The sequence below is a fragment of the Propithecus coquereli genome, unplaced genomic scaffold, assembly GCF_000956105.1.
Source record: "Propithecus coquereli isolate 6110/MARCELLA unplaced genomic scaffold, Pcoq_1.0 Scaffold81, whole genome shotgun sequence".
Taxonomy (NCBI): Eukaryota; Metazoa; Chordata; class Mammalia; order Primates; family Indriidae; genus Propithecus; species Propithecus coquereli.
The window spans coordinates 4,849,333-4,874,217 of record NW_012154285.1 but is presented as its reverse complement, the minus strand read 5'-3'; the positions used below and the strand labels follow the sequence as shown (position 1 = coordinate 4,874,217).

At 48.6% G+C, this 24,885-nt stretch overlaps 1 protein-coding gene across 2 annotated transcripts in view; it reads right to left on the bottom strand.

Moving 5' to 3' along the window:
* Positions 1-7,923, bottom strand: part of KDM2B (lysine (K)-specific demethylase 2B) — a 123,605-nt gene extending 115,682 nt beyond the window's left edge. Inside the window, exons 1-4 of one of the 2 annotated variants that reach the window (XM_012663452.1) lie at positions 7,478-7,923; positions 6,271-6,415; positions 3,254-3,332; positions 2,213-2,259 (exon numbers count right to left, since the gene is read on the bottom strand). In XM_012663452.1, coding sequence (XP_012518906.1) covers positions 2,213-2,259; positions 3,254-3,332; positions 6,271-6,415; positions 7,478-7,510 — 304 coding nt within the window. In that variant the 5' untranslated portion in view covers positions 7,511-7,923. The remainder of the gene's footprint in view (positions 1-2,212; positions 2,260-3,253; positions 3,333-6,270; positions 6,416-7,477) is intronic. The other variant, XM_012663451.1, reaches the window with a different exon arrangement.
* Between the last annotated feature and the right edge of the window lie 16,962 nt (positions 7,924-24,885).

Below are 24,885 nucleotides of genomic sequence, written 5' to 3'. Positions count from 1 at the left end.
GTTCTCTCCAATCAACTGAGACCCTTCCATCTGTCCTCAGCACCATCTCCTTATAGCCAACTGAGTCTCCCTCTTCTATGTACCTGGGTTTTTTTTTCTTTCCTTTTTTTTCTCTTTTTCTTTTTGGTAGAGACAGGGTCTCACTGTTGCTCAGGCTGGTGTCGAACCCCTGAGCTCAAGTGATCCTCCTGCTTCAGTCTCCCAGAGAGCGAGGATTACAGGCGTGAGCCACCATGCCCGGCCTCTTCTATGAACCTGTTAACACACTTTTGGATCAATTATTCTGGCTGGATCACCTGACACACAAGGGGCCAGCTGCCTTCATCCTCCACACAGCCACCAGGGCAGGGTTTTATAAACTTTCAATCAGATCACACCACCTCACACCCCCTAGCACAGCTATCATCAAAAAGACAGACAACAAGTGCTGGTGAGGATATAGAGAAACCAGAACCCTCAGGTGCTGCTGATGGGAGTGTACAATGGTGCAGCTGCTTTTGAGAACACGCTAGTAGTTCCTTAGGCAGTTAAACACAGTGACCATGTGATCCAGCAATGCCACTCCTAAGTATATACCCATGAGAAATGAAAATGTATGTTCACACAAGAACTTGTACGTGAACACTCATAGCAACATTATTCACAACAGCCCAAAAGTACAAACAACCAAAATGTCCATCAACAAATGTCCAAAAACAAACAAATGTTTCTGGATAAACAAAACGCGGTCTATCCATACAGTAGAATATTATTCAGCCAATACAAAGGAATGAAGTACTGATGACATGCTATAACATGTACGAATCTTGAAAACATTATACAAGTGAAAGACACCAGACACAAAGGACCATGTATTACTTGATTTCACTTATATGAAATGTCCAGAATAGGCAGCTCCACGGAGGCAAAAAGCAGATTAGTGGTCACCAGGGAATAGAGAGAGGAAGAATCGAGAGGTGCATGGTTTATTGTGGGTGACAGACGTGTTCTGGAATTAAGATAGTGGTGATGGTTGTACAACACTGTAAATAAACTAACATCATTGAATTCTACACTTTAAATTGGTTAAATGGTGAATTTTATAGTATGTGAATTTCAATCTCAATTTTAAAAAATGTTTTAAACTCCCCCTCCCAAGAAAATAATCCTATCACAGAGGGACCCCCCCACTCCACTATGGTTTCTCCTCCCAGTAGGAGTCAAACCCAATTCCCCACCAGGCCCTAAGCTGGGCCGGGCCTCCTCCATCCCTCCTGCTGCTTTCGCCCTCATTCACTCAGTTCCTCCACACGCCAAGTTTACCCCCCTCCTGGCCTTTGCCCTTCCTGGTCCCTCAGCCTAGAGTGTTCTTTCCTACAGCTGATTCTCACCAGTCAGGTTTCTGCCAAAATGCCCCCCCTATACCCCAAAGAGGCCTCCCTGACCACCCTGCCTGCAATACAGCCCCACCACGCTCCACCCATCACTCCGCTTTATTCTTCACGGCCCTTATCGTCCTGGGAAAAGACGGATAGTTTTGAAAACAGTTTACTTCTGTCCTGCCCGTTGCTCCAGCCAAGACGGCAGGGATCTTGTCTTTCAGTTCACAGCTGTGAACTTGCCCGCCATGTAGGCAAGAAGCCTTTCTCTGGAAAGAATGGATTTCCTGAACGACTGCCTGTAAGATCTGAAATGCCACCTGCTACCTGGCCGAGAGTCTGGAGCGCTCAGTCATCAGCCACACTCCGCAGGTGCTCAGCGAGTTCGTGTGCGTTTGCTGAGCACTCCGTGGCGAGCACTGACTAGACTGCCCTGGGCCTGTCTAGAACCCTGAGGAAGCAGGAGGAATGAATAATCCCTCCCCCTCAAAAGTCTGAAAGTCTTTCAGGGGTCACAAAGCACCCAGTGTTTACCCAGCAACCCACAAACAAAACGCGAAGGAGAGGTGTAAGGTTGTGCTGCTGACACCTAAGCTGGAGCCAGGGTCCAAATTGGCCTCATAAAACCGTCCTGGCAAACGCCCTCTGATACAGCTTCTTATGACTTTGCAATCTGACCTGTTCTCCAGAACAAGACGGTTGCAGCTCACACCTGCTCCTGCCTCCTCCCGTGGGGACTCTCTTTCCAGAGGCAGTTAAAAGTCTAAACAGGCAGGTGGTGAAGGCCTCTTTCCCCTTCCTCTCTCCTCCTCCCTACTTCAGCATCTCTGAGCCACACACAGCCAGCAACTTACCCACCAGGAGTTTGACGTCTCGGACTGTGAAGTCAGGGTCAGGCATCCTGGAAAAAGGGGTGCAGACCTTTGGTGAGAAGCCAGAAATAACAGAGCTAGACTACACCCTGGGCCCACGGTGCACCCCATTTTCTGGGCAAGCCTGAAGCGTAGTGTCAAGGGTAAGGGCTGGAGCTGGGCATTCAAACACCTGCTTTCCTTTAGGGTAGGGAGCCCTCTCTGTGTCTCTTTCTCCCTCTAGACAATACTCTCCTTAAGGAGTAGGATGGAAAGTGGGGGGACCCCTTTAAGTTCAGAGGAAAAGAAAAAGACACATCACACCAGGTCCAGGGATTTGACAACACTGGCTGCAATAACAGAACGGTGACTGCGGTGACATTCGCTATTAGCTAACAATGATCCCAAGGTTTAATTCCTCATCACAGAAATGAGAGTCCCAAGCAAGTCTGGCAGCAGGTATTGGAGAGGGAGTCAGCGCTGGATGCCACCCTAAGCCTCCTCCCCTGCCCCTGCCCAAGGGCCGGAAACCTGTTCTTCCAGCCTACCACCTGGAGCTCTGGCAAATCTCAGTGAGAATGTAAAGCAGACACAGTAGAGAGGCAGGATGCTGGGTAGGCAAAGAAAGGGGGCACACTAGCACCCCAGGAAACACACCCTCCACATAGCAGGAGTCTGTGTAGAATACGTGTATCTAGGTACCCCGAGTTTGGGCTTAGAGGCTGGCTATTCTCTTGGCAACTCAGGCCCTGCCTCAGTTTCCTGATTTGGGGGCAGGAGAAGGAAGAGAGGTACAATTCTCTGTAGGAGGTCACTGCACATAACTGGGATGGGTTAGGGGAAAAAGTCAACCCTGTGAAGTAAGCACCCTTGGAGACTTTTTTCCCCTAAAGGACTTGAACAAGGAGATGCTATACCCAGATCACGAAAAAAGATCCTTCTCAGTGATGAGCGGTGGGAAAACGGTGGAAGAAATCTACTCTAAGCTATGAACTGTGTTAGAGAGAGAGACAGGGGAAGAGGCGATTTGTTTCAGCAACTTACTTAATTCCCAGTCCATCCTTTTCTCGAAATATCAGCGGAACTCTGAGAGCTTCTCTCTGTACGTATTCATAGTTGAAATCTGTTTGGATATTTGAATTAAAACAAGTTGGTTAAGTCATGGAGGAGCAAACGAACCATGATCGTTTGGTTAGGGGAGGAAAAATGACAGAGAAAGGGCAAGAGATCCATTATGTGCAGGCATCAGCCATATGGCCAAAGCTCCCTGGAAAATGATAGGGGAATGATCAGGCAAAGCCCAAGAAGCCATGCCAACATCAGCCCTCTGCCTACTCAGTCATTCCCTGCATGCCCCACCGGTCCAAACTTGTCAATGAACAGCCCAAGGCCAGCCAGGGTTGGGGAGGGAGACACTCAAAGAGCCTCACACAGGAAGAGCCCCAGCTATAGCTCCGAAAGAGCGACAGACAAACATATCCCAAGCGGAGCTCGCAAAGTAAAGGGACAGCAAAACTGAAGAATGCCACCTGGGAGGATCTGAAGCCCCAGAGAAGAGGCTGGGAGGAGGGCTCTCATTGTAGCCGAGCATCAGTGAAAATCTTATTGTAATATCCTGCATAGTGAAGGGGAGGGGGGAAGCCGGTTTCCCTGGAAACTGTGTATTTGATGCCAAAATAACTAGGGAACTGGGCACAGCTTTGTTGTCTTAAGAGTGAAATTCTGCCACAGCCATCACAATACTTGCTTCATCCGGATAACTGGGAGGGATGCTCCCCAGGTGAAGGCTGTGTAGACAAGGCCCATGGAAGATTCACGGGGCAGTTTTCAGTCTGGGATTTGTCTAGTATAGACCCCAAAATCCTTATCCAAAACCCTGGAGAGTGAAGGAGGCCTTCGACTAATTTCTTTTCTTCCCCAAACCCCAAACCAGGGGATCTGACCCCACTGTACCCCCAAATACGGAGATGAGGGTGGCTGAGATAAACCCTCACGCCCCCCAATTCCTCAAGTACCTAAAGCAATCTGCAAGGGCACAAGCCCTCTCTGGCTGGCTGGAAGGGACACAGAGGAGGCCTCAGGCCACTGAAGCCACTGGCCCAGGCAAACAGCTCACAGGGCAGCCTTGGGGGAGGAGGCGGCCAGGATCACTTCCCTCCAAAGAGAACAAAACCCAGAGCTGGGGGAAAGCCCTGACCTCGGCAGCTCAGATCCCCAGGGGCTCACAGTGAATGGGGATTCCTAAGGATTTAAAGGAAGAGAAGTTTAAGAAGCTTCTATTTTGAATCCAGGCTATGGGCGCCTTCTGTTTCTCAGCTCCTCCCTCCCGTTTTGGGGCCAGATCTGAATTAACTAGCAAACCCTGGGCCCTCTCCTTTGAAAGGGGCCGGACAGCAGATTTAAGGATATACTTTCGTGCTCCCTTGCTGGAATAACCCCTGCATACCCACACACCCAGACCCCTCCCCGTCCCCCAAAACCTGGGTCAGCTTCAACTTCCTCAAATGAGCTTGAGAAAAAGCTCTGCAATCCTGGGCTGAGAATTCCTCACAAATGACTAGGAAGAGTTTGCATATTGTTTCCTCATAGGATCCACCAAAGGATTCAGTAAAATGGGGAGGAAAGGAGAGGAATTAAAATTCCATTTATGCGGAGGATATTCAAATCAGCTGGGACTAGCACCCTGCTCTTGGACCTGGCAGGCTGGAAGAAATTTCTTCCCTCCCCCCACAACTACCCCTCCCACCACCAGAGCCCAGGGGCCCAGGAAGCAATGGGCACAAAAGAGAAACTTCAAAAATGCAAAACTAGGACGGTCTCTTCTAGGGGCTAACCCATAGCCACAGCCACTCAACCAGAACCTGGAAGAGGGAGGCACTTCTCCTGTCACCAACTCACTGGGGGACTGACTGAAGGATTTTCAAAGGGGGTTGGGCAGGGTAAACAAAATGGAAACTGACCAACCTAAAAGAAACTCAAATCTCCAAGGAAAAAAAGAACTTACAAAGTCCAGGAGGGCCTCTGTAGGCAAAGGCATCTCTGAAACCCCAACCCCACAGGGTTGCGGAACCAGGAGCCCCACTGGCTGAGGCTGGGGTGCCTCAGACCCAAGCTGGAGCATCACCCCAACGTCTGGAGAGTACCCCAGCCATTCTCCCAGTAGGAGGGCCAGAGAGAAACCCAGGCCCTGAAGGTCTCTGGCTCAAGCGAAACTCAAAACCCAGAAGCTTCCCAACCTGTGCTCTAAAGAGGGCAGGCCCACAGGAGACACAGCTCTCAAGGTCGCAATCCCGGGAAGAGATCCTGTTTCCCAGAGAGGCGCCCTGCGTCTTCACTTCAAATTGCCAGGGGACAGGGATCTCAGCCCTAAGCCTAAGGAAGGGTCACCTCCTTAGCCCAACTCCTGGCCTCAAACTGTGGAGGCTGCAGCGCAAGAGAGCTCAGGCCTAAGTGGGGGCTCAGGCCAAGAAGTTAGGGCACACCGCGCCCCTGCTCCAATCTGGCAGAGCCCATGAGGGGACGCGGCTCTGCAGACCCCAGGCCTGAGGGGATGTCACCCCTATAACCTGAGGCGCCCCCATCACCAGTTCCTAACAGGCAGACCCCGAGATGGCTCGGGGTTTGGGAGGCTTCAGGCCTGGGGGAGCCTCACCCCGATGTCCAAGGGGCGCCCACAGCCCGGCTCCAGCCAGGCGGCGGCACCTCTGGCAGCGCAGGGAGCGCAACCGGCTCGGGGAGGGGGAGGACGCAGCGCTCCCGCCCTCCCTCAGTCCGCCTGTCCATCCCCAGGTCCCTCTGTCCGCTGCCGGTCCCCTGGCTTTGCCCACCCTGGGGCTGCTGGTGGGCGCAGGCCGGGCCTAGGCCCACACCCAGCCCCCCTTCCCGCCTGGCCTCCTCCCTCGCCACCCCACCCCACCCCCCAGTGCTCGGCCTCGTTTCGTCACCGGATCCCCTGGAATGGGGGACGCGGGCGCGAAATACGAACCCAGCCACCGGCAGCTCCCTCCCCACGTGCGCTCGGCCTGCGGCACGGAGGGCGGCCCGGGGAGGGGGCGCCTCACCTTTGCCCTCCATGGCGTGCACGAAGTCCCCCTGGTACAGCTGGCTGCGCAGCTTCTCCTCCAGGCTGAAGCCGCGGACGCTGACGATCTCCTCCACGTCCGACAGGTCCTCGTTCTCGTCGTATCCCTGGCGGTCAATGGGGCGCTGCGGGGACCCAAACCAGAGAGCCCGGGACATTACTGGGGTGACTGAGGGTGGCCTCTCACCCTGGGCCCAGCACGAACAGGTGCAGGAGCTGCGCTCCCCCTGCACCCCACCATTGCAACCCGTGCAACTTTGCGCAAACGCTAAAGATGCTGAAAAGCAGGATAAGGAAAGGGGCCCGCACCCCCAGGATCCAGCTGCGCCCTACAAGGAGCAGTCCCCTTCTGCATCTTTGGGAGCCATGGAAGGGACATCTGGGGGCTCTCCCTTGCCCCCACCCCGAGCTGTATAGAGCTTTGCCCACTCAGCCGGGAGCCTGGTTATGTAACCCGCGGAGGGGGCTCCGGGCACGGGCTGGCCGGGCAGATGTAGGCCCCGGGAGGAGCCGCTGCAGCGCCCGGCTCGGCGGTAACAGCAGCCCCGGCAGCCGCGGCGGCAGAGCCGGGAAGCCGGAACCGGGGGCCGGCGGCATTTCTAACACTGGAGCCGCCCCCGAGCTACCAGGAAAGCTGGAAAGCTGAAATGGAAGGGCTGAGACCCCAGCCGCCCCCGCCGATCGCCCGCCAGTGCAAGAAGACGAGGTGGGGGGAGGAGGTTCGGGGCTTGGGAGGGGGAGAGGCAGGCGGCCCGCCACAAAGCTCCGATCGGAGACCCCAAAACGCACCAGCAGCTGCCTCATCTCCCCATAAGCGCGCGCGCACACTCACTTCCTAAGGAGACTCCCCCTCCACTCCCCGCATCCCCCTGCCTCCTCCCTCCACCGCCCAGCGCCCGGCCCCGCAGCCCCCCAGATTCCGGGCGAACCCCGAACCCGCTCAGCCCCCTCCACGCCTTTCCGCGCTACCACCTCCCCACTTAAGTGTCTGAGACTCTGAGCCTCAGAAGGGACTGGAGGAGTAAGCCGCTTGCTTCCTTTTGCATGCAATTTATTATATTTTTCCGGTCCTCTTGCAAAATACAGAAAAGGAAAGAAAAGGCAGCAAGAAACAACCAAAAAAAAAAAAAAAGATCTATCATATACCAGATACAGATTTGGAAAAAAAAAAAAAAAAAGCTACACACCAATCTTCTTCCAGAGTCTTTCTCTGCCTCCATTTTTTTAGGAGAGTTCACCAATTAATTGTCAACGCTCCTGCCCCCTGCATTTTAGCCGAGGGGGGAAGGAGGGAAGACCAAAGAAAACAAACCGAAAAATAAATAAATAAAGCAAGCCAGAGCCGAGATCTACAAAGTTTTGCACCAACACTTAGGCAGATCCGTTTGCAAAGTCCTAGGAAACCATTTTCAGCAGTTGTGTGGGGTGGGGGGGGGAGGCGTCGACGTCATAATCCCCGGAACGTAAACATTGTTGCCGATCGCGCTCGGAGCTCGCGGCCGGGTTAGTGGGGGGGGCCCTCGGCCCGGGATAGGGGGGGCGGGGGCGGCGGCCAGAGGAGGTGTGGGGCGGGGAGGCAGCCCGGGAGGCACCGGGCGCCGTTAGCGCCCTGGCATCGCTGTTTTGTTGTTGGGTCACGAGTGCGCCTCTGCACGCAGGCGCCGCCGCCGCCCGGGAGTTGTGTGCAGAGCTGACTTTTGGAGGGCTGAGTTGCAGGCGGCGGGCGCATCCCGGAGATGGCGGGGCAGGGAGGGAGGGAAGGAGGAGGGGGCGGGGAGGGAGGTGCAGATTTGCACGGCTGGCCTCAGCGGGAGGCGCGGAAATGCAAGCCCAGCATGCTGGCGTGAAAGCCCCCGGGGCCTGGCACCCCCCAAAACGACCCCCCACCTCCGTCCCTGCCCCCATTGCTCAGGGCTACCCCTCTTCCTCTTTCATACACCCCACCCTATTACCTGCATGGCCGACCCAAATTCAAAGCGTTTTGTGTTTATATATATTTTTTTGTTTTGTTTTGTTTTTACACTGCATGTCTTTTTCGTGGTGTGCGGGTGAAGGGTGAGCCTCTGTAGACCCCCCATTTGCAGACCTTCCATATGGAGGAGGCAGTTGGGGGACCCAGAAGAAAATTAGCTCAGCTCCATACCTATAAGGACTGCATAACTTTTAAACTCCCGGACTCAAAGATATGGACCCAAACACGCACACACACAGGTACAGGAAATACAGCCAGACTAGAGCCTTTTCAGACCGCAGCTGACCGGAAGACGTGGCCTTTCATTCATTCATTCTGCCCGCCTCTGTGGAGTCCTTTATTAGGCGACGAGCCCTGAAACAGAAGTTGGACATTTTTTTAAAGGTCCTTGCGCTCGCCAACAGGAGGAAATAGATGCTCAGGAGTGAAGGAGTGATCAGATCTGGCGCCTCCTAACGCAGCTCGCAGACGAGCGAAAGGTAAGCCCCTGTTGGTCGTTGATGGGGGGGAAAGTCGGTGGGAAGGTGCGTGGTGCTCTGGGACAGGAGGCGGGGAACTTGGGCACCCCTTGACTTAGCGGGGGTATCATTGACTGAGTGATGTCATTAGCCCACTGGCATGCTTCTCTGTGATCTTACTAGTGCTTGTGACCGCCCCCGGCTGGTCCTGAGTTGTCCTGGAGTGCCATCTTGAACAACAGGTCGACTCTGGTTGAAAAGAGCTAGCCCTAAACACCCTCCAGCCTCACTCCTGTGCCCTACTAGGCCTGATCTTCGCCGTAAAGATCCTGATAAGATGACGTGGCAGGACGACTACAATAAAGGCACATTGTAGACAGCAGGCTTTGCGCATGGCATTTTATTTCTGCTGTGGGGTAATTGGAGCAGGTCATTTTGCAGATAGGGAAACTGAGACTCAGAGAAATTATGAATCTGGATGGATTTCTCGGCCCCCATATAGTCCTCATGTGAACAAGCGATCAGACAGACATGTGGGGAGGAAGTGGCTGCCCCACCAGAGATGGGATGTGAACCATCATCTCCGTACTGGTCACCCAAAGAGACAACTTCGCCCTTGCTCACCTTAAGGTTTCCTGTCTTATCTTTCTGTAGTCCTTCTAGTACCCCCAAAGGCTACTCTTTGAAGTTTATTTTAATTCCTGTTCAATCGCTGTAAAAATCTTTTAAGTAGGGATGAGACTGGCAAACATCAAAATTTGTTTCCAAACTGAAATCGCCCACGTTGGTTCTACCGCATCAATCCGCAGCCCTTAGTGTGAGTGAGAAGGCTCTGCTTTTAGCCTCTGGCAAAAACCAGGGACCATTTTATTTGCAGCTCCCTTTCTCACAAGAACCCTTTAAGGGAAATAGTCCTGTTAGTCCCTATTTTGCAGAGGAGGAAACTGGGACTCAGAAAGGCGAAGCCACTCAACCAGGATCACACAGCTGCATGTGGCACTGCTGGGGCTCAGACTGGAGGCTGGCTTGGCCATCACATGCTCTTTCAGAGACTGACCCCCTACCCTACTCCCCCATAATGAAATAAACATGTTCCACGGAGGGTGCCTGGCTGGAGCGTGGTGAAAAGTGAATTGAGTGGAATAAAGCAAGAAATAGAATAATTGAGTGGAATAAAGCAAGAAATAGAATGCTTGATCCTCTTAATTCGTTTTTCCTTCCTGAGACCCTTCTGTCTTCCCCAGTGTTCCCAAAAGCTGGCATCAGGAAAAGATCCAATGGAGGCCACCTTAGTGTAAAAACAGTGAAGTCCATATATCACCTCAATGGGGAGTTCCTGGCCTGCTGGAATGGGAAGGGGTTGAGTAGTCATGTAATTTAATCACCTCCCTCTACAAACCTCTGAGGAAACCACACACCGGAGAGAATAATGGGCCAGCCTGGGGTCTGTCCCCCTCTGATGCCCCAAAAAGCCTGCCTTGCCTCCTGGTCCTAAGTGGTCACTCAATAAATGTTGGGCCCTTGATGGATCACCTTCCCCCTTGATATTTGCATTTTCTCTTTATCAGTAATTGGCAGATGAAAGGCTTTGTCCTCCAGTTGAAAGAATTCCAAGCATTTGCTCAAAGTGGGGGAGGAGGTTATTTTGGGCCTAAGTGGGAAGGGCCAAGCCCCTTGAGCTCCTTGTGTTGGCTAATTGTCCCAGCCGAGCAGATAGTAGGTGAGCTTAAGGTGCTTATCAAACACATGCACTTTTTCTTACAGGGAAACACCGCCTGGCCAGTTGTATTTGAAACGTAATAATAATGATTTCCTGAACCCTCCTGCTCCTTCTCACAAAAGGCCCAGTCAAATCCTGCCTGGATTTCCCCCATTCGTTCATTTCTTCATTCATCAAAGGTTCATTGAGCAGCTCTGGGCCCAAAGACAGAGGGGATAGAGAAAAGACAGAAGAAACAGCTCCAGTTGTAGGCATACCCCGGGCTGGACAGGGCGATGGACAGGCGGCTTTCCAAGGAAAGGACTGACTCTGGTTGGAGCTCTCAGAAACCAGGATTTCAAATGGTTAAGAAATTGAAGCTGTTCTCACATTCATAGATAATTATAATAGCTCCTGAATTTTGAGAACTTAACTACTTCTATGCGCAAAGCCCCGCACATTTGCCACCTCTCTGAATCCTCACCAGAGCTCTGTGAGGCAAAGGCCGTAATTCCCCACTTTCACACTGAGGCTCAAAGAGAGGTCAAGTTGCTTGGCTAAATTGTGCAGCTGTGAAATAACAGCGCCAGAATTTGAACCCAGAGTTTGTAAGAATCCACAGCCCAGACCACAGGATTGACCTCTATGCCAAGACTCCCTGCAGGGCTATCCCATACAACACTGTGATGGGGACATTCTGTATCTGCACTGCTGTCCAGTACAGATGCCTCTCTGGCCCCATGTGGCTATTGGGCACTTGAAATGTAACTACTGGGATTAAGGAACTGGATTTTAAATTTCATTTCATTTTAATTAAAGTTAAGTAGCTGTATGCAGCTAGTATGTGTACTTTATTAGCACAGCCTTAGCATGTTTTCCAGAATTTGTCTTAACTCACATAAAAGGCTATATATATATATATATATATATATATATATACACACATATACACACACACACACACACACCTCAAGGTCTGATTTGATGCTAGGTCCCCATAATCAACCTTCTGGAAACATTTGTGGAATGAATGAAGGGTCTGTGGGGGAAGGGGGCCAAGGATATCAGCAAAGGTTTCCTGGAACAGGCCATCTGGTACAATGTGAATGCTTGCAGTGTTAGCCCTTAAACCACACTCTCTGAGTGCCTGCCAAGAGCATGTGTGTAGGCACCAGAGGATGCCAGTTGGCTATGAGATTGTCCCACCTGCCCAGATCTCACAAATAAACTTCTCAAGGACAAATAATTGGTGATGGAGCAGGAATCCTTAGGCAGGGGTAACAACCTCCAGATATATAACCTGCTGATAGACTCAAGCACAAAGATGCAATCTATTGTAGCCCTGTTTGCAACAGAAAAAGTCTGAAAACAGTCTGAAAGTTGAGGAACCAATTAAATCATTCTTGCATCATTTGTCTGCCCAATGAAATGCTAGTGAATCATTAAACAGAGTAAGGTAACTATTAATATATATGCTGATGCGGAGTGATTTCATGATATCCTTAAATTAAAACAAAACAGAGCAAGATGCAGAATACTAATAACACTAAATTGTGCTGACCGCTGGGTTAAACTGACCAAAGGGGATATACCTATATCTATATATATTCTTTTCTATGCACAGAATTTCCTTTAAAAAGACAAAAAAAAAAAAAAAATGGGGAAAAGAACTGGGAAAAGAGAAGAAAACCTATTCTTTGGTAGAATATAAAATTTTTACCACATATATGCATGAATGTTACCTGATTTTAAACCTTAGAGACTTAAATTTCATTTTATATGCTATAGTACCTTTTGAATTTTGTCCCACAGAGATGTATTACTTACTCAAAAATGAAGTCCATTTTTTTCATTTTTTTAAGCCTACGGGATTCAAAATCAGGTAAATCTATACAAAATAAATATTCCGTAGATTTAGATATAGATATTTACATGGCAAAGCATGAATAAAAGCAAGGACTGATTAACGCAAAATGCAGGAAAAGACTTAACTCAGGAACAAAATGTGAGCAGCAAGAGGTCCTGGGTGACTTTCTGTGTTTTAATCCACATGGTGGGCATCTGAGAGCATTCTTCAGAGTGTATTGAAATATTTCACAAATCCTATTGTATTTGTGAAATAGTCCACAATTTAAAAATTGTTTTAAAATTGTAAGTCTTTCTCCCGCACCGCCACCAATCCAGTTTCTCCTCTGAGTCCTCTCATCCCCAGAAAACTCGTTAACAATTCTGGTCCTTCCATATTCTCCCAGAAATAGTTGTACATTGACAAACATCTCCATGTATTTTCTTCTATTATTGTATCCTGGAAATAGACACACTGCACCCTGCATTTCACTGATTATAATCTTGGAGCTCTTTCCATATAGAACTGCCTCATCCTAAAATATTATTTAAAGATGAGCTAAATCTGAATGTTGTGATACACAGGAAAAGTTTAAGATCGGTTAAAAAAAAAAGTCACAGAATAAAGTGTATATTATGACCCTATTTATGTCAAAAAAAACAAGCTACATATAATGTTTGTGTATATATGCCTCTTCCTCCCCGCCAAAAAAAAAAAGATAAAAAAAGGATTAGGGCCAGGCGCAGTGGCTCACGCCTGTAATCCTAGCACTCTGGGAGGCCGAGGCGAGGCTGGCGGATTGCTTGAGCTCAGGAGTTCGAGACCAGCCTGAGCAAGAGCGAGACCCCCGTCTCTACTAAAAATAGAAAGAAATTAATCTGACAACTAAAACTATATAGAAAAAAAATTAGCCGGGCATGGTGGCGCATGCCTGTAGTCCCAGCTACTCGAGAGGCTGAGACAGAAGGATTGCTTGAGCCCAGGAGTTTGAGGTTGCTGTGAGCTAGGCTGATGCCACGGCACTCTAGCCCAGGCAAAAGAGTGAGTCTCAAAAAAAAAAAAAAAAAAGGATTAGAACAGAGCAGCAAACTTATTATCTTTGATCCTTTCCAGGAGGAGAAAATTTTAAGGGGCTTATATTTATATATTATTTGCATTTTTAACAACCATTGTGACCTTTTAAATTTATAAAATATTTCAAACATAAAGGCATAGAAAACAAATATAGCAAAGACTTGTGTATCCAGTACCCAGCATAATGGATCTTAGAGTTTTCCCATATTTAGTATTTTGCAAATTAAAATATAAATACTTTTATCTATTTTAATCTAGGGGGATAACAGACCACACTAATTCTGTTAAAGTGAGTGGGGTTCCTGAAGACCTTTCTTTTTTTTTAACTACTTAGTCTTTTGTGGATTGAAGTAAATGAGTAAGAAAGAGCAAAATGTTTATGTGTGTGTGTGTATATATCTATATAGACTGTCAGGCCTTGGCCATTTTGGGAAGACTTAAGTTATCTATGTGGAATTCTACATTTTATAATATCTGTTTTCCAGTGTGAAGATTGGAAGGAAACTTAGAAATAACAGGTGAGTTAATTAAGGGGTTAATGCCAGAGACAGTCATAAAAGTTGAAAGATTCTTTAAAAACTTGCATCTTGGGATTGATGGACAAGTGTGTTAACCAATGCTAATAAAAATCCAAGCATTACTTCATCATGCTCAATTACCATTGGTGGACAGTCCCCGAGGGACGGGTAGGAGGGCTGGCAATTAACCCTTTCAGGGACAATCATGCCCTTTGGATTTAATTTATTTTGCAAGATGAAGTAGGAACAGATGAAAAGCCTAGAAAAGTCCCCAGACCTTCAAGTGCCACCTTTTGATCTTACCCCAGAAGGCAGGATTTCACCCTGCAAAGGAACAGTCGCAGACAAATTTCCTGGAGAAAAGTTTTGAAGTTTTAAAATGGGGGATCAGCTGACTTTGCTGAGTAAGAGGAGAGGGGAGGAGAGAAGGTTGATTCACTTTTTGTGCTATCAGAACAGAGACCAGTGCTGGAGAGGATTCCATTAATCTTGCAAAGTGATCAGTCACTGAGAGGATTGAATTGCATTTCCTGCCCAGAGATGTGGAGACAGATGACCTTTGCAGCAGCCCTCAGACCCCCAGTTCACAGCTGGAGAGAGGATGTGTCAGCATTTACTTTCAGGTCTCACCCCGCCCTTTGTTCAAAATTCTAACTCTTTGTGTTCAGGCTGCTGCGGGAGTTTTTGTACTTGTTGATGCTACCGATTTTTCTAACCGCCCACATCTTGCAACTTCTGAGAAATAAACTCTCTCTTTGGCAGAAGATAATATCTGGAGGTGCCCCTGAGAGGGAACCAGAATAGACACAGGGGATTTTGAGAGGCCACTGGGCATTTTGGCTTTACTTATTGTCCGTTTTGTGCTCCCTGAATGCTGCAGGCTGAACTGGATGGAGCCAGAAGTCCAGCAAAGCTACTACCACTAATGCCTCGTGTTTATATGGCTCTATTACAGAAAAGCTTTTACATGCATTACCTCATGTAAAAGGCACTGCTGAAACAGAAGCATTTACATAAAAGTACATTCTCAGTCCTTAAATGTAGTGAGCTATGTGACCTTGGACAAAGTGCCCAAACTTGAGTCTCGGTTTTCTCATCTGTAAAATGGGGTTGTGATATCAACTGGATTAGAGTTACCAGACTATTGAATGAGCCACTGTTCTAGAAGAGGGCTCAGTAAATCCTTGTCTTCATTACAATGAAGATGATGTAGATCCAACTACTCGGGAGGCTGAGGCAGGAGGATCGCTTCAGCCCAGGAGTTCCAGGCTATGGTGAGCTATGATTATAGCGCCAGGGTAACGGAGCGAGACCCCACCTCTAAAAAAATAAATAAGTAAAATGAAGGTGACCTCCTGAATTCCAGAACCCTAACAACCCTAACAGATTGGGGAAATTTAGCTTCACGCAACAGGAAGGCTCTTAGGGCATGGATAGGATGGTTCTGTTTGCTTCCCCAACATCTTTTCTCTCCCCACTGACACCTTCAAAGTCTGACCTTGCAGAATTCTTTTGAGTTCTTTGACTAAACTGCACTTTCCCTCCTCCACGTCTTTGCATATGCGGATCCCTTCCCCCAGCCCTCCTCCCTCCTGGTGCTTCTCCTGCAATCAGCTTAGCTCTCTCTTTCCTGCCCACCTCCTAGTGCTTCCTACCTCATCTTATCATTGCCTGTGCTCTCCCTGACTGCCTGCCAGCTCTGAGAGGGCAGGACCCCGTCTGCCCATTCACTGACGGACCCCGACCTAGCACGGTGCCAGCAGCTCCTCTAAAACTGTGTGATGAATGGAAGCCGGGCACCCTAGTCGGTCCTCCCCACGTCCCAGAACTACTCATCCTTCCAGAAAATTTTTTTTTTTTTTGAGACAGAGTCTCACTTTGTTGCCCGGGCTAGAGTGCCGTGGCGTCATCCTAGCTCACAGCAACCTCAAACTCCTGGGCTCAAGTGATCCTTCTGCCTCAGCCTCCTGGGAAGAGGCATACGCCACCATGCCTGGCTAATTTTTTCTATATATTTTTAGTTGTCCAGATCATTTCTTTCTATTTTTTAGTAGAGACGGGGTCTTGCTCTTGGTCGGGCTGGTCTCGAACTCCTGACCTTGAGTGATCCACCCGCCTCGGCCTCCCAGAGTGCTAGGATTACAGGCGTGAGCCACCACGCCCGGCCCCTTCCAGAAATCTTGGAATAATATTCCTGAAATTTTCTCTTTTTCTGGCTAACCATACTCTAACACTCTTTGCAGATGGTGTCAGTGGCTTTTTAACCCTCCTTGAAATGACATTCATTAATTCACCAATTATTTATTGAGCACATCCTTGATTTGTGCACAGAACAACGGTCACAGGAAACCCTCCTCTTAGCCCTGCAGCACCTATTCATGGCAGAGAGTATGATCCTCCTGCAGGGACACACCACCATGCCTGGCTAATTTTTCTATTTTTTGGAGAGACAGAGTCTTGCTATGTTGCTCAGGCTGGTCTCAAACTCCTGACCTCAAGCAATCCTCCCACCTTGGCCTCCCAAAGTGCTGGGATTGCAGGCAGGAGCCACCCTGCCCTGATGACAGTTGGCTCTTAGCCCCAGCCTGGAGAGAGAAATTCATCCTTTGGGAATTGAGAGCAGGTGAGTTTACCCCCGCACAAACTTCTCATTCAGAACGCCTCTCACAATTATAATAAAATAGTCATGTGTTAACAGTCTAATATCTCTCTCTCATGGCCGGGTGCAGTGTCTCACAGTCTCCCTGACTAAAGGCCTAGGGGCTAGAGACAAGCCCACTGTGGGGGCAGAACAGGGACTGGTGGGCCCTGGGAGTAGCCAAAAGTCCCAAATATCCTAGGGCTGCAGTCCCCAACTGGGCTACACAGCAGGAAGTGAGCACGGGGAGCAAGGGAAGCTTCACCTGTATTTACAGGCGCTCTCCATCACTCATATCACCGCCTGAGCTCCGCCTCCTGGCAGATCAGCGGCAGCATTACATTCTCATAGGAGTGCGAACCCTACTGTAAAGAATCCTACTGTAAACTGCGCGTGGGAGGGATCTGGGTTGCACACTCCTTAATGAGAATCTAACGCCTGATGATCTCAGGTGGAGCGGAGACCGTGATGCTAGCGCTGGGGAGCGGCTCCAAATATAGATTATCATTAGCAGAGAGGTTTCACTGCACAATAAATGTCATGTGCTTGGATCATCCCCAAACCATTCCCCTCCTCTCACCCTGATCCATGGAAAAATTGTCTTTCATGAATCCGGTCCCTGGTGCCAAAAAGGTTGGGGACCACTGTCCTAGGGGACCTATATTCCCCTTCTTTTCCTGATCTCTGGTATCGATTTGTCAGCCTGAGCCTTGACTCCAGCCTCCCATCAGTGATCACACTTAATGTCTGCCCTCGGCACCTCACTGACAGTCCAGTAGAGTTTTGAGGAGTCTTCTGCTCACAGGTCTTAAGCTCTCTGGAGAAGGTTTGATGCTCTTTTTGTCTCTACCTCAATCCTAGGCACTCGTTAGGAGCACAGCGAAGAGTGATTGAAGGACTGGTCCTCAATCCTTCCAGAGTCCTGACTTCTCAGCCTGTGCACTCTGGTTCCCTGGGGAAGTGATTTCACCTCTGTGAACCTCCTCCTCCTCATTTGTATGATGCGAAAATAACAGACATGGTTGGGAAGATGAAACCAGACCATGGAGACCCCAGTCATCCTGCTCTCTGTTATGTTATAGTTTCATTTTCTCTGTAACACCAATCACCATGGATCATATTATGCATTTCACTTACTGGTTTGATTTTTTTCTCCTTTCACTAGGATGTCTATTTTGTTCATCTCTGTCTTCCCAGCCTCTAGAACAGAGCTTGGCCTCCATGGTGGGTTCTCAGTAAATATTTGTGGAATAAAATGAACAGATGGTTGTAAAATGATGAGTATTTGAGTGCCTGACAATGGTAGGTATCATTAATTTACCATCATGGTTAAGAACTCAGTTCTCTGGAATCTAACTGAAAGTAGTGTAATTGGAGCAGGGGAAATTTCACATCATTACAGGAGATACAGTTCAGGTGCTATGGCTGAGAAATCCTGTCTGTACCATTTACTAGCTGTATGACCTGCAGCAAATGACTTCACCTTCCTGCGGCTCGGTTTCCTTATCTGCCAAATGGAGGTGAGAATAGTACACCTCCCAAGTTGGATGTGAACGGGGATGAGAACGTAAATGTGAAGCACTTAGGACAATCCCTGGCATATAATAAGTGCTCAATAAACATTGGCCCTCATTACTCATTATACTATTCAGACTAGTGGAGAACTCTGACTCAATTAAACAGTTGCTAAGCACTTAGAATATGTCATGCTCCCGCAAGCTCAATAATGTTTATTGGTCTGAATCTGTGAACTCTTTGAGGGAAGGGACCATGTCTACATGTATGTCATGATCTTAGCCCCAGTAGATGCTAATTAATGTTAAAACATGCTGGAAAATTACATACTGAACTTGAATATGAGTTAGAACCTAGAATAGCTATTAGAGTAATAACACCATTCGCCTGTTACGTGCCAGGCACGGTGTTGGGTGCTGGAGATAAGTCAGCAGCTTGAACAAACAGTGGTCACTACTTTCAGGGAACTTAGAGCTTGGTAGGGGGACAGACTTTGTTCTAATAGTTGGACAGATAGATGGAACATTGCAACTGACAAGTGCCACAAAGGAGAGGCATATGGTGCTATGACACCCTTAATATGAAGGGAGGAGGGGCTGACCTTGTCTGGGGTTGGGGAGGAAATCAGAGAAAGCTGTTCCAAGGCAGTGATGTGCAGAGCTGAGCTCCCAGGGAAGAGATCTCAGCTAGGCTGAGTGCTGGGGAAGTGCTCTCAGCAGACAAAATAGCAGACGCAAAGGCTGCGTGATTGGGGTGCACATGTGCCAAAGGAACCGAAAGAAGGCCCACACAACCTGAGTGTAGTGAGCTGAGGATGGACTTGCAAGTGAAATAAACTGGAAAAACAAGGAGGCGCTTTGGGAACTAACAAGGTCTAGTGGAGCTGAAGGTTTGTGTAACCTACCACCTAGCAGTTCCACTGCTGGGAACATTCGAAACAGACACAAGTGCACCAGGAAGCAGGGACAAGGATGATAGCCCTAGCACCATTGTATGCAATCACAAAAAACTTGAAACAATTCAAATGCTTATGAACAGGGAGTGGGCAAATTGCAGCATATGTCTTCACTTGGGTTCCTCAGAAGCAGAGCTGGAATCAAAAGCCTATTCACGGTCAGGCATGGTGGCTCATGCCTCTAATCCCAGCATTCTGGGAGGCCAAGGTGGGAAGATCACTTCAAGTCTGGAGTTCAAGACCAGCCTGAGCAACACAGCAAGAGCCCGTTTCTACCAAAAATACAAAATTAGCTGGGTGCAGTAGCGCATGCCTATAGTCCCAGCTACTCAGGAGGCTGAGGCAGGAGGATCACTTGGGCCTAGGAGTTTGAGGTTGCAGTGAGGTATGATGATGCCACTGCTCTCTAGCCCAGGTGACAGAGCAAGACCCTGTTTCAAAAAAATGAAAAATAAAAAGAAATGGACTGATAAGCGATAAATAGGAAACTGAGGATAGTAGTTACTTCCAGGAGGTTAGGAGGAAGAGATGGGATGGGGCCATGGAGAATTTCAGAGAAAGATGCTAATTGTGTTGGGTTTTGTTGCTGCTGTTTTAATACGGAACACTTCATTAATTGCCTCGTCATCCTTGCGCAACAGCCACGCTAATCACCTCTGCATAGTTCCAATTTTAGTATACGTGCTGCCAAAGTGAGCACTGTTGTTGTTTTTCATAATTGTGGCAAAATATACATAACATAAAATTTACTTTTTTTAACTATTTCTAAATATACAGTTCAGTGGCATTAAGTACATTCACATTGTGGTGCAACCATCACCACCGTCATCTCTAGAACTTTTTTTTATCATCTCAAACAAAAATTCTGTCCCCATTAAACACTAACTACCCCTAATTCCCCCTCCATCCAGCCCTGGCAACCACTATTCTATTTTCCATCTCTATGACTTTGAATATTCTAGGCACTTCACGAAAGTAGAATCATACCATATTTGTCCTTTGATGTCTGGCTTACTTCACCTAGCATAGTGTCTGCAAGGCTCATGTTGTGGCATGTGTCAGAATTTCTTTTTCGGGCTGAATAATATGCCATTGTATGGACAGACCACATCGTGTTTTTCCATTCATCCAGGGATGGACATTAGGGCTGCTTCCACCTCTGTGGCTGTTCTGAATAGTGCTCTTCCGAAACTAGTAATGTTTTCTTTTTTAAGTTGATGGTGATAATAGTATATTATTATTTTTTAACCCATACATATATGTTTGTTTTCTTTTTTTTTTTTTTTTTTTTTTGAGATAGGAACTCACTTTGTCACCCAGCTAGAGTGCAGTGGCAACATCATAGCTCACTGCAACCTCCAACTCTTGGGCTCAAGGGATCCTCCTGCCTCGTCCTCCTGAGTAGCTGAGACTACAATCGTGTGCCACTACACCCAGCTAATTTTTCTGTTTCTTGTAGAAACAGGGTCTTCCTCTGTTGCTCAGGCTGGTCTCAAACTCCTGGCCTCAAGCGACCCTCCCGCCTCAGCCTCCCAAAGTCCTGGGATTACAGGTGTGAGCCACCACGCCCAGCCTATTACCTATTTTTTTTAAGCTTAGAACTGCATAATGTTGTTCTTCACTGTCATACTTGCCAGCAGTGGTACAATCTTTATTACTTTGCTTGGCTGTAAGTAACTCCAAAAAGTAATTTAAAGACTCAGTCTTACTATGGCAAACTCTTTATTGGCCATTTCTTACCAAAATAATCAATACGTGATTAGAGTTCGCTTTGTAGATGTTCTATACCAACTGATGATAAGACCATAAGACCATAATAAAAGGTAATGTGTAAATGAGTGAATTTTCTTTATTCAAAAAAAAGGGAAATATGGTGGTGAATAGTAGCATGACATTGTGAATGTACCTTATGCCACAGAACTACACACTGAAACATGGTCAAATTGGTAAATTTTATGTTGTGTATATTTTACCATGATTAAAAAGAAGAAGGGCTGGGTGCGGTGGCTTACACCTGTAATCCCAGGACTTTGGGAGGCTGAGGCGGGAGGATCGCTTGAGCTCAGGAGTTCAAGGCTGCAGTAAGGCTATGATCACGCCACTGCATTCCAGCCTGGGTGACCAAGGGAAACTCTTGTCTCTAAACAAAAAAAAAGAAAAGAGAGAAGAAGGAAGGAAGGAAAGTGTGTCAGATCACAAAGTATAAAGCTTTGTGACTATGGTGAAAATTTGAGTCTTTAGTGATTTCTATGCATTGTCTGCATTTTCACAAAAATGTATTATGTACTACCTCTATGATTAAAAAAAAAAAAATTGCCATTAGAGAAGTCCAGGCAAGAGGTTAAACCAAGGAGGAAGAATCAAATCCCTCATTTTATGGCTGGAAAAGTCAGGCCAAATCAGAGGGCGGGCACCTGTCAGAGGCTGCGGCTTTCTGCCAGCAGCTGCACAGGGCTTAGGACCCAGCTGCTGCCCTGTCGCCTGGTGTACGAACCCAGGGACAACTGCATGGGGGAGAATGCAGCAATCAGACAACAGGCATCGATTGAATGTGTGCTACAGGCAAAGTCCTTCCTGGGTGCAAAAAGATGGACAGGCAGGTGAGTGAGGGGCCCGGTCTGGCCTCGCTTTCAAAGAGCTGGTTCCCAGGTGAGGAGATAAGGCTCTGAGAAGGGTACCTGGCAGTGTAAGGTGATAAGGGCCCCTGCACTCTGAACACGCCCATTTTCTGGCCTTATCTTTGTATGCTGGAGTTATTTATTTACAGCCCATTTTAGCAGGCAGAGTGCCCTTGAGGGCATTCATTCATTCAGGCATTTATTGAACTACTGTGTACCTAGGCACTGATTTGGGACAGCTGTATATAGTATCTGCTTGATAAATGTACATTGCATGGAATGACAAGCTCAGAGCCTAGTGTTCAGTAGGCACTCAATAAGTGCTCCTTGGATTGAATGAATAAGTCACTAGCAGGAGGCCTGGCACACAGTAGGTATTTAATAAATATTGAATTGCATTAAGGAAGGACTAGCACGGGGCCAGACACCCAGGAAGTGCTCAAATGTTGCCAGAACCTGCCTTTCTGACCTATCTTCATCCTGATCCCAAATCCTGGACATGGAAACCCAGAGACCAAATTGGAAGTCTAGACCATCCATTTCTCCATCCTTCCATCCATCCATCCATTCGGCAAGCATGGATCCAGGGTCCACTGTCCACCTGTCCCTGGGGATACCGCAAGGTGAGAACAAAACAAGGGAGGGTTTTTCTCTCTCATTTGCTCACATCCTAGTGGGGGAGTGAAACCATAAATAAGCAAACACATTTTTCAAAACAGGTAAGGATAAGCGCTTACGATGCCACTAAATAAACCCAGACAAGGTGAGAGAGAGATCGCAGGGAGTGGTGTGTGAGATGGACTCGTCAGGGAAAGGCCTCTCTGAGAAGGTGACATTCGAGCTAATGCCTGAAATGGAAGAAGCAACCAACTGTCAGTCCATTTGGGCTGCTGTCACAAACTACCCTAGACCAGGTGGCTTAAGAACAATAGGAATTTATTTCCCACAGTCTGGAGGCTGGAAATCCGAGATCAAGATGTTGGCAGATCTGGTATCTAGCAAGGACTTACCTACCCCTGGTTTACAGATGGTACCTTCTCACTATGTCCTCATATAGTAGAAGGGATGAGGGGTCTCTCTGGAGCCTTTTTTTTTTTTTTTTGAGACAGAGTCTTCTCTCTTGCCTGGGCTAGAGTGCCATGGCATCAGCCTAGCTCACAGCAACCTCAAACTCCTGGGCTCAAGCGATCCTCCTGCCTCAGCCTCCCAGGTAGCTGGGACTACAAGCATGCGCCACAATGCCTGGCTAATTTTTTCTATTTTTAGTTGTTTGGCCAATTTCTTTCCATTTTTAGTAGAGACAGGGTCTCGCTCTTGCTCAGGCTGGTCTCGAACTCCTGAGCTCAAACGATCTGCCTGCCTCGGCCTCCCAGAGTGCTAGGATTACAGGCGTGAGCCACCCTGCCCAGCCTCTCCGGGGTCTTTTTTTCTTTCTTCTTTTAGAGACAGGGTCTCACTCTGTCACCCAAACTGGAGTGTAGTGGTGTTGATAAGGAAAACCCCCATCTATTACTTGGCCCATCAGCCACCTGAGACCCACCCCTCACAGAAGACCCGCATCAGCATAATACTAACCTATTACCTGGCCCATCAACTAACCTATTACCTGGCGGGCATTAGCCACCTGATACCCCAACCCTTGGACCACCACGAACTTAATAAAAGTGGAAAAAATCGGGTAGACGGGGCTCAAAATTTGGTGGTGAGACCCCTCTGAGCCTGCCGGTAAATAAACTTTGATTCTCTGACTTTCCATGTGCCGCTTGCTTTGTCCTCGGGACCACCCGCTGTAACACTTGCTGTAACATTTTGGTTCCCTGACTGGGAAAACTGACCACGCTGGCTCCTTGAAGCCACCAGTTTGGGGACGGGCGCAGTGACCGTTGGGACAGAAGCGAACCGGCGCCAACCACCATTTTGCGGAACATCTTCGCTCCTCGGGAGCTCCCGCCAGCCACGGGGTCCCGAACTCTCCCGGACATGCTGGAGGGACGGACAAGTCAAATCAGGTCTGGAGGCATCGGATCAGGTAAGGTCCCAGACCCACCCGAGTCAGGCCCATCAGACGACAGAAGAGGGGCCTGATCACCTGCTGAGTGCAGGGAGTTCCCAGGGCGGGAACGTGTAACCCCTGCCTGTCTGAATGAGTGAGTGAAGAGTGACTGTGGTTCCACGGCTACGGCTACGGAACCTGAGTGGGTCCTCACCTGCGGTTCTGCGGCGGTGTCACATGGCATAACGGTGATTCACTCCCCTAAAGCGAGCAACCAGGCCCGGGGTTTATACGGGCACAACTTCGCCAAGACGCGCCTAAGTTCCCGAGAGGGACATAGCCAGGCGGACACCTGAGAGAACCCCCGCCTTTGTCTGTTAAGCTGCGACACCGTTCAAGGGTCTAGGATAGCGTAGAATCTAAGCCTACGGTCCTTAAATGCATGTTAAAGAACTTTAAGAAGGGTTTCGTGGGAGATTATGGCGTCACACTGAGTCCCAGCAGACTTAGGGCCCTCTGTAAACACGAATGGCCCACATTCGGGGTCGAATGGCCCGCAACAGGAACCTTAGACCTCCCCACCATGCGAGCAGTTTGGAGAATCGTGATGGGGACTCCCGGCCACCCCGACAAATTCCCTTATATAGATTCATGGCTAGAGATTGCTCAGACCATGTCCCCTTGGGTCTGGTTCTGTGCTAATAAGGGACAGAGCAGGATTTTTGTGGCCCCAAGGACCAGAGACTTCAAACTGTCCAAACCCATCTATCAAGAAGCTCCTGAAGACCGGGCACGGTTGCTCACGCCTGTAATCCTAGCACTCTCGGGGGCCGAGGTGGGCGGATCGCTCAAGGTCAGGAGTTTGAGACCAGCCTGAGCAAGAGCGAGACCCCGTCTCCACTAAAAAGTAGAAAGAAATGATCTGGACAACTAAAAATATATATAGAGAGAAAAAATTAGCCGGACGTGGTGGCGCATGCCTGTAGTCCCAGCTACTCGGGAGGCTGAGGCAGAAGGATCGCTTGAGCCCAGGAGTTTGAGGTTGCTGTGAGCTAGGCTGACGCCACGGCACTCACTCTAGCCCAGGCAACAGAGTGAGACTCTGTCTCAAAAAAAAAAAAAAAAAGCAGCTCCTGAAGAGGATCCACCACCACCACCCTACAACCCTACTGTAACACCTCCTGAAGTACCCCCGAATCCACCAGACATCCCGCCACCGTCAGTCTCCCCGCCGCCAGTTCCGGACCAAGCTGGTGCCGACACTCCCATCATCCGCCCGCTATGGTCAGCTAGGCCCCAACTTCAGCCC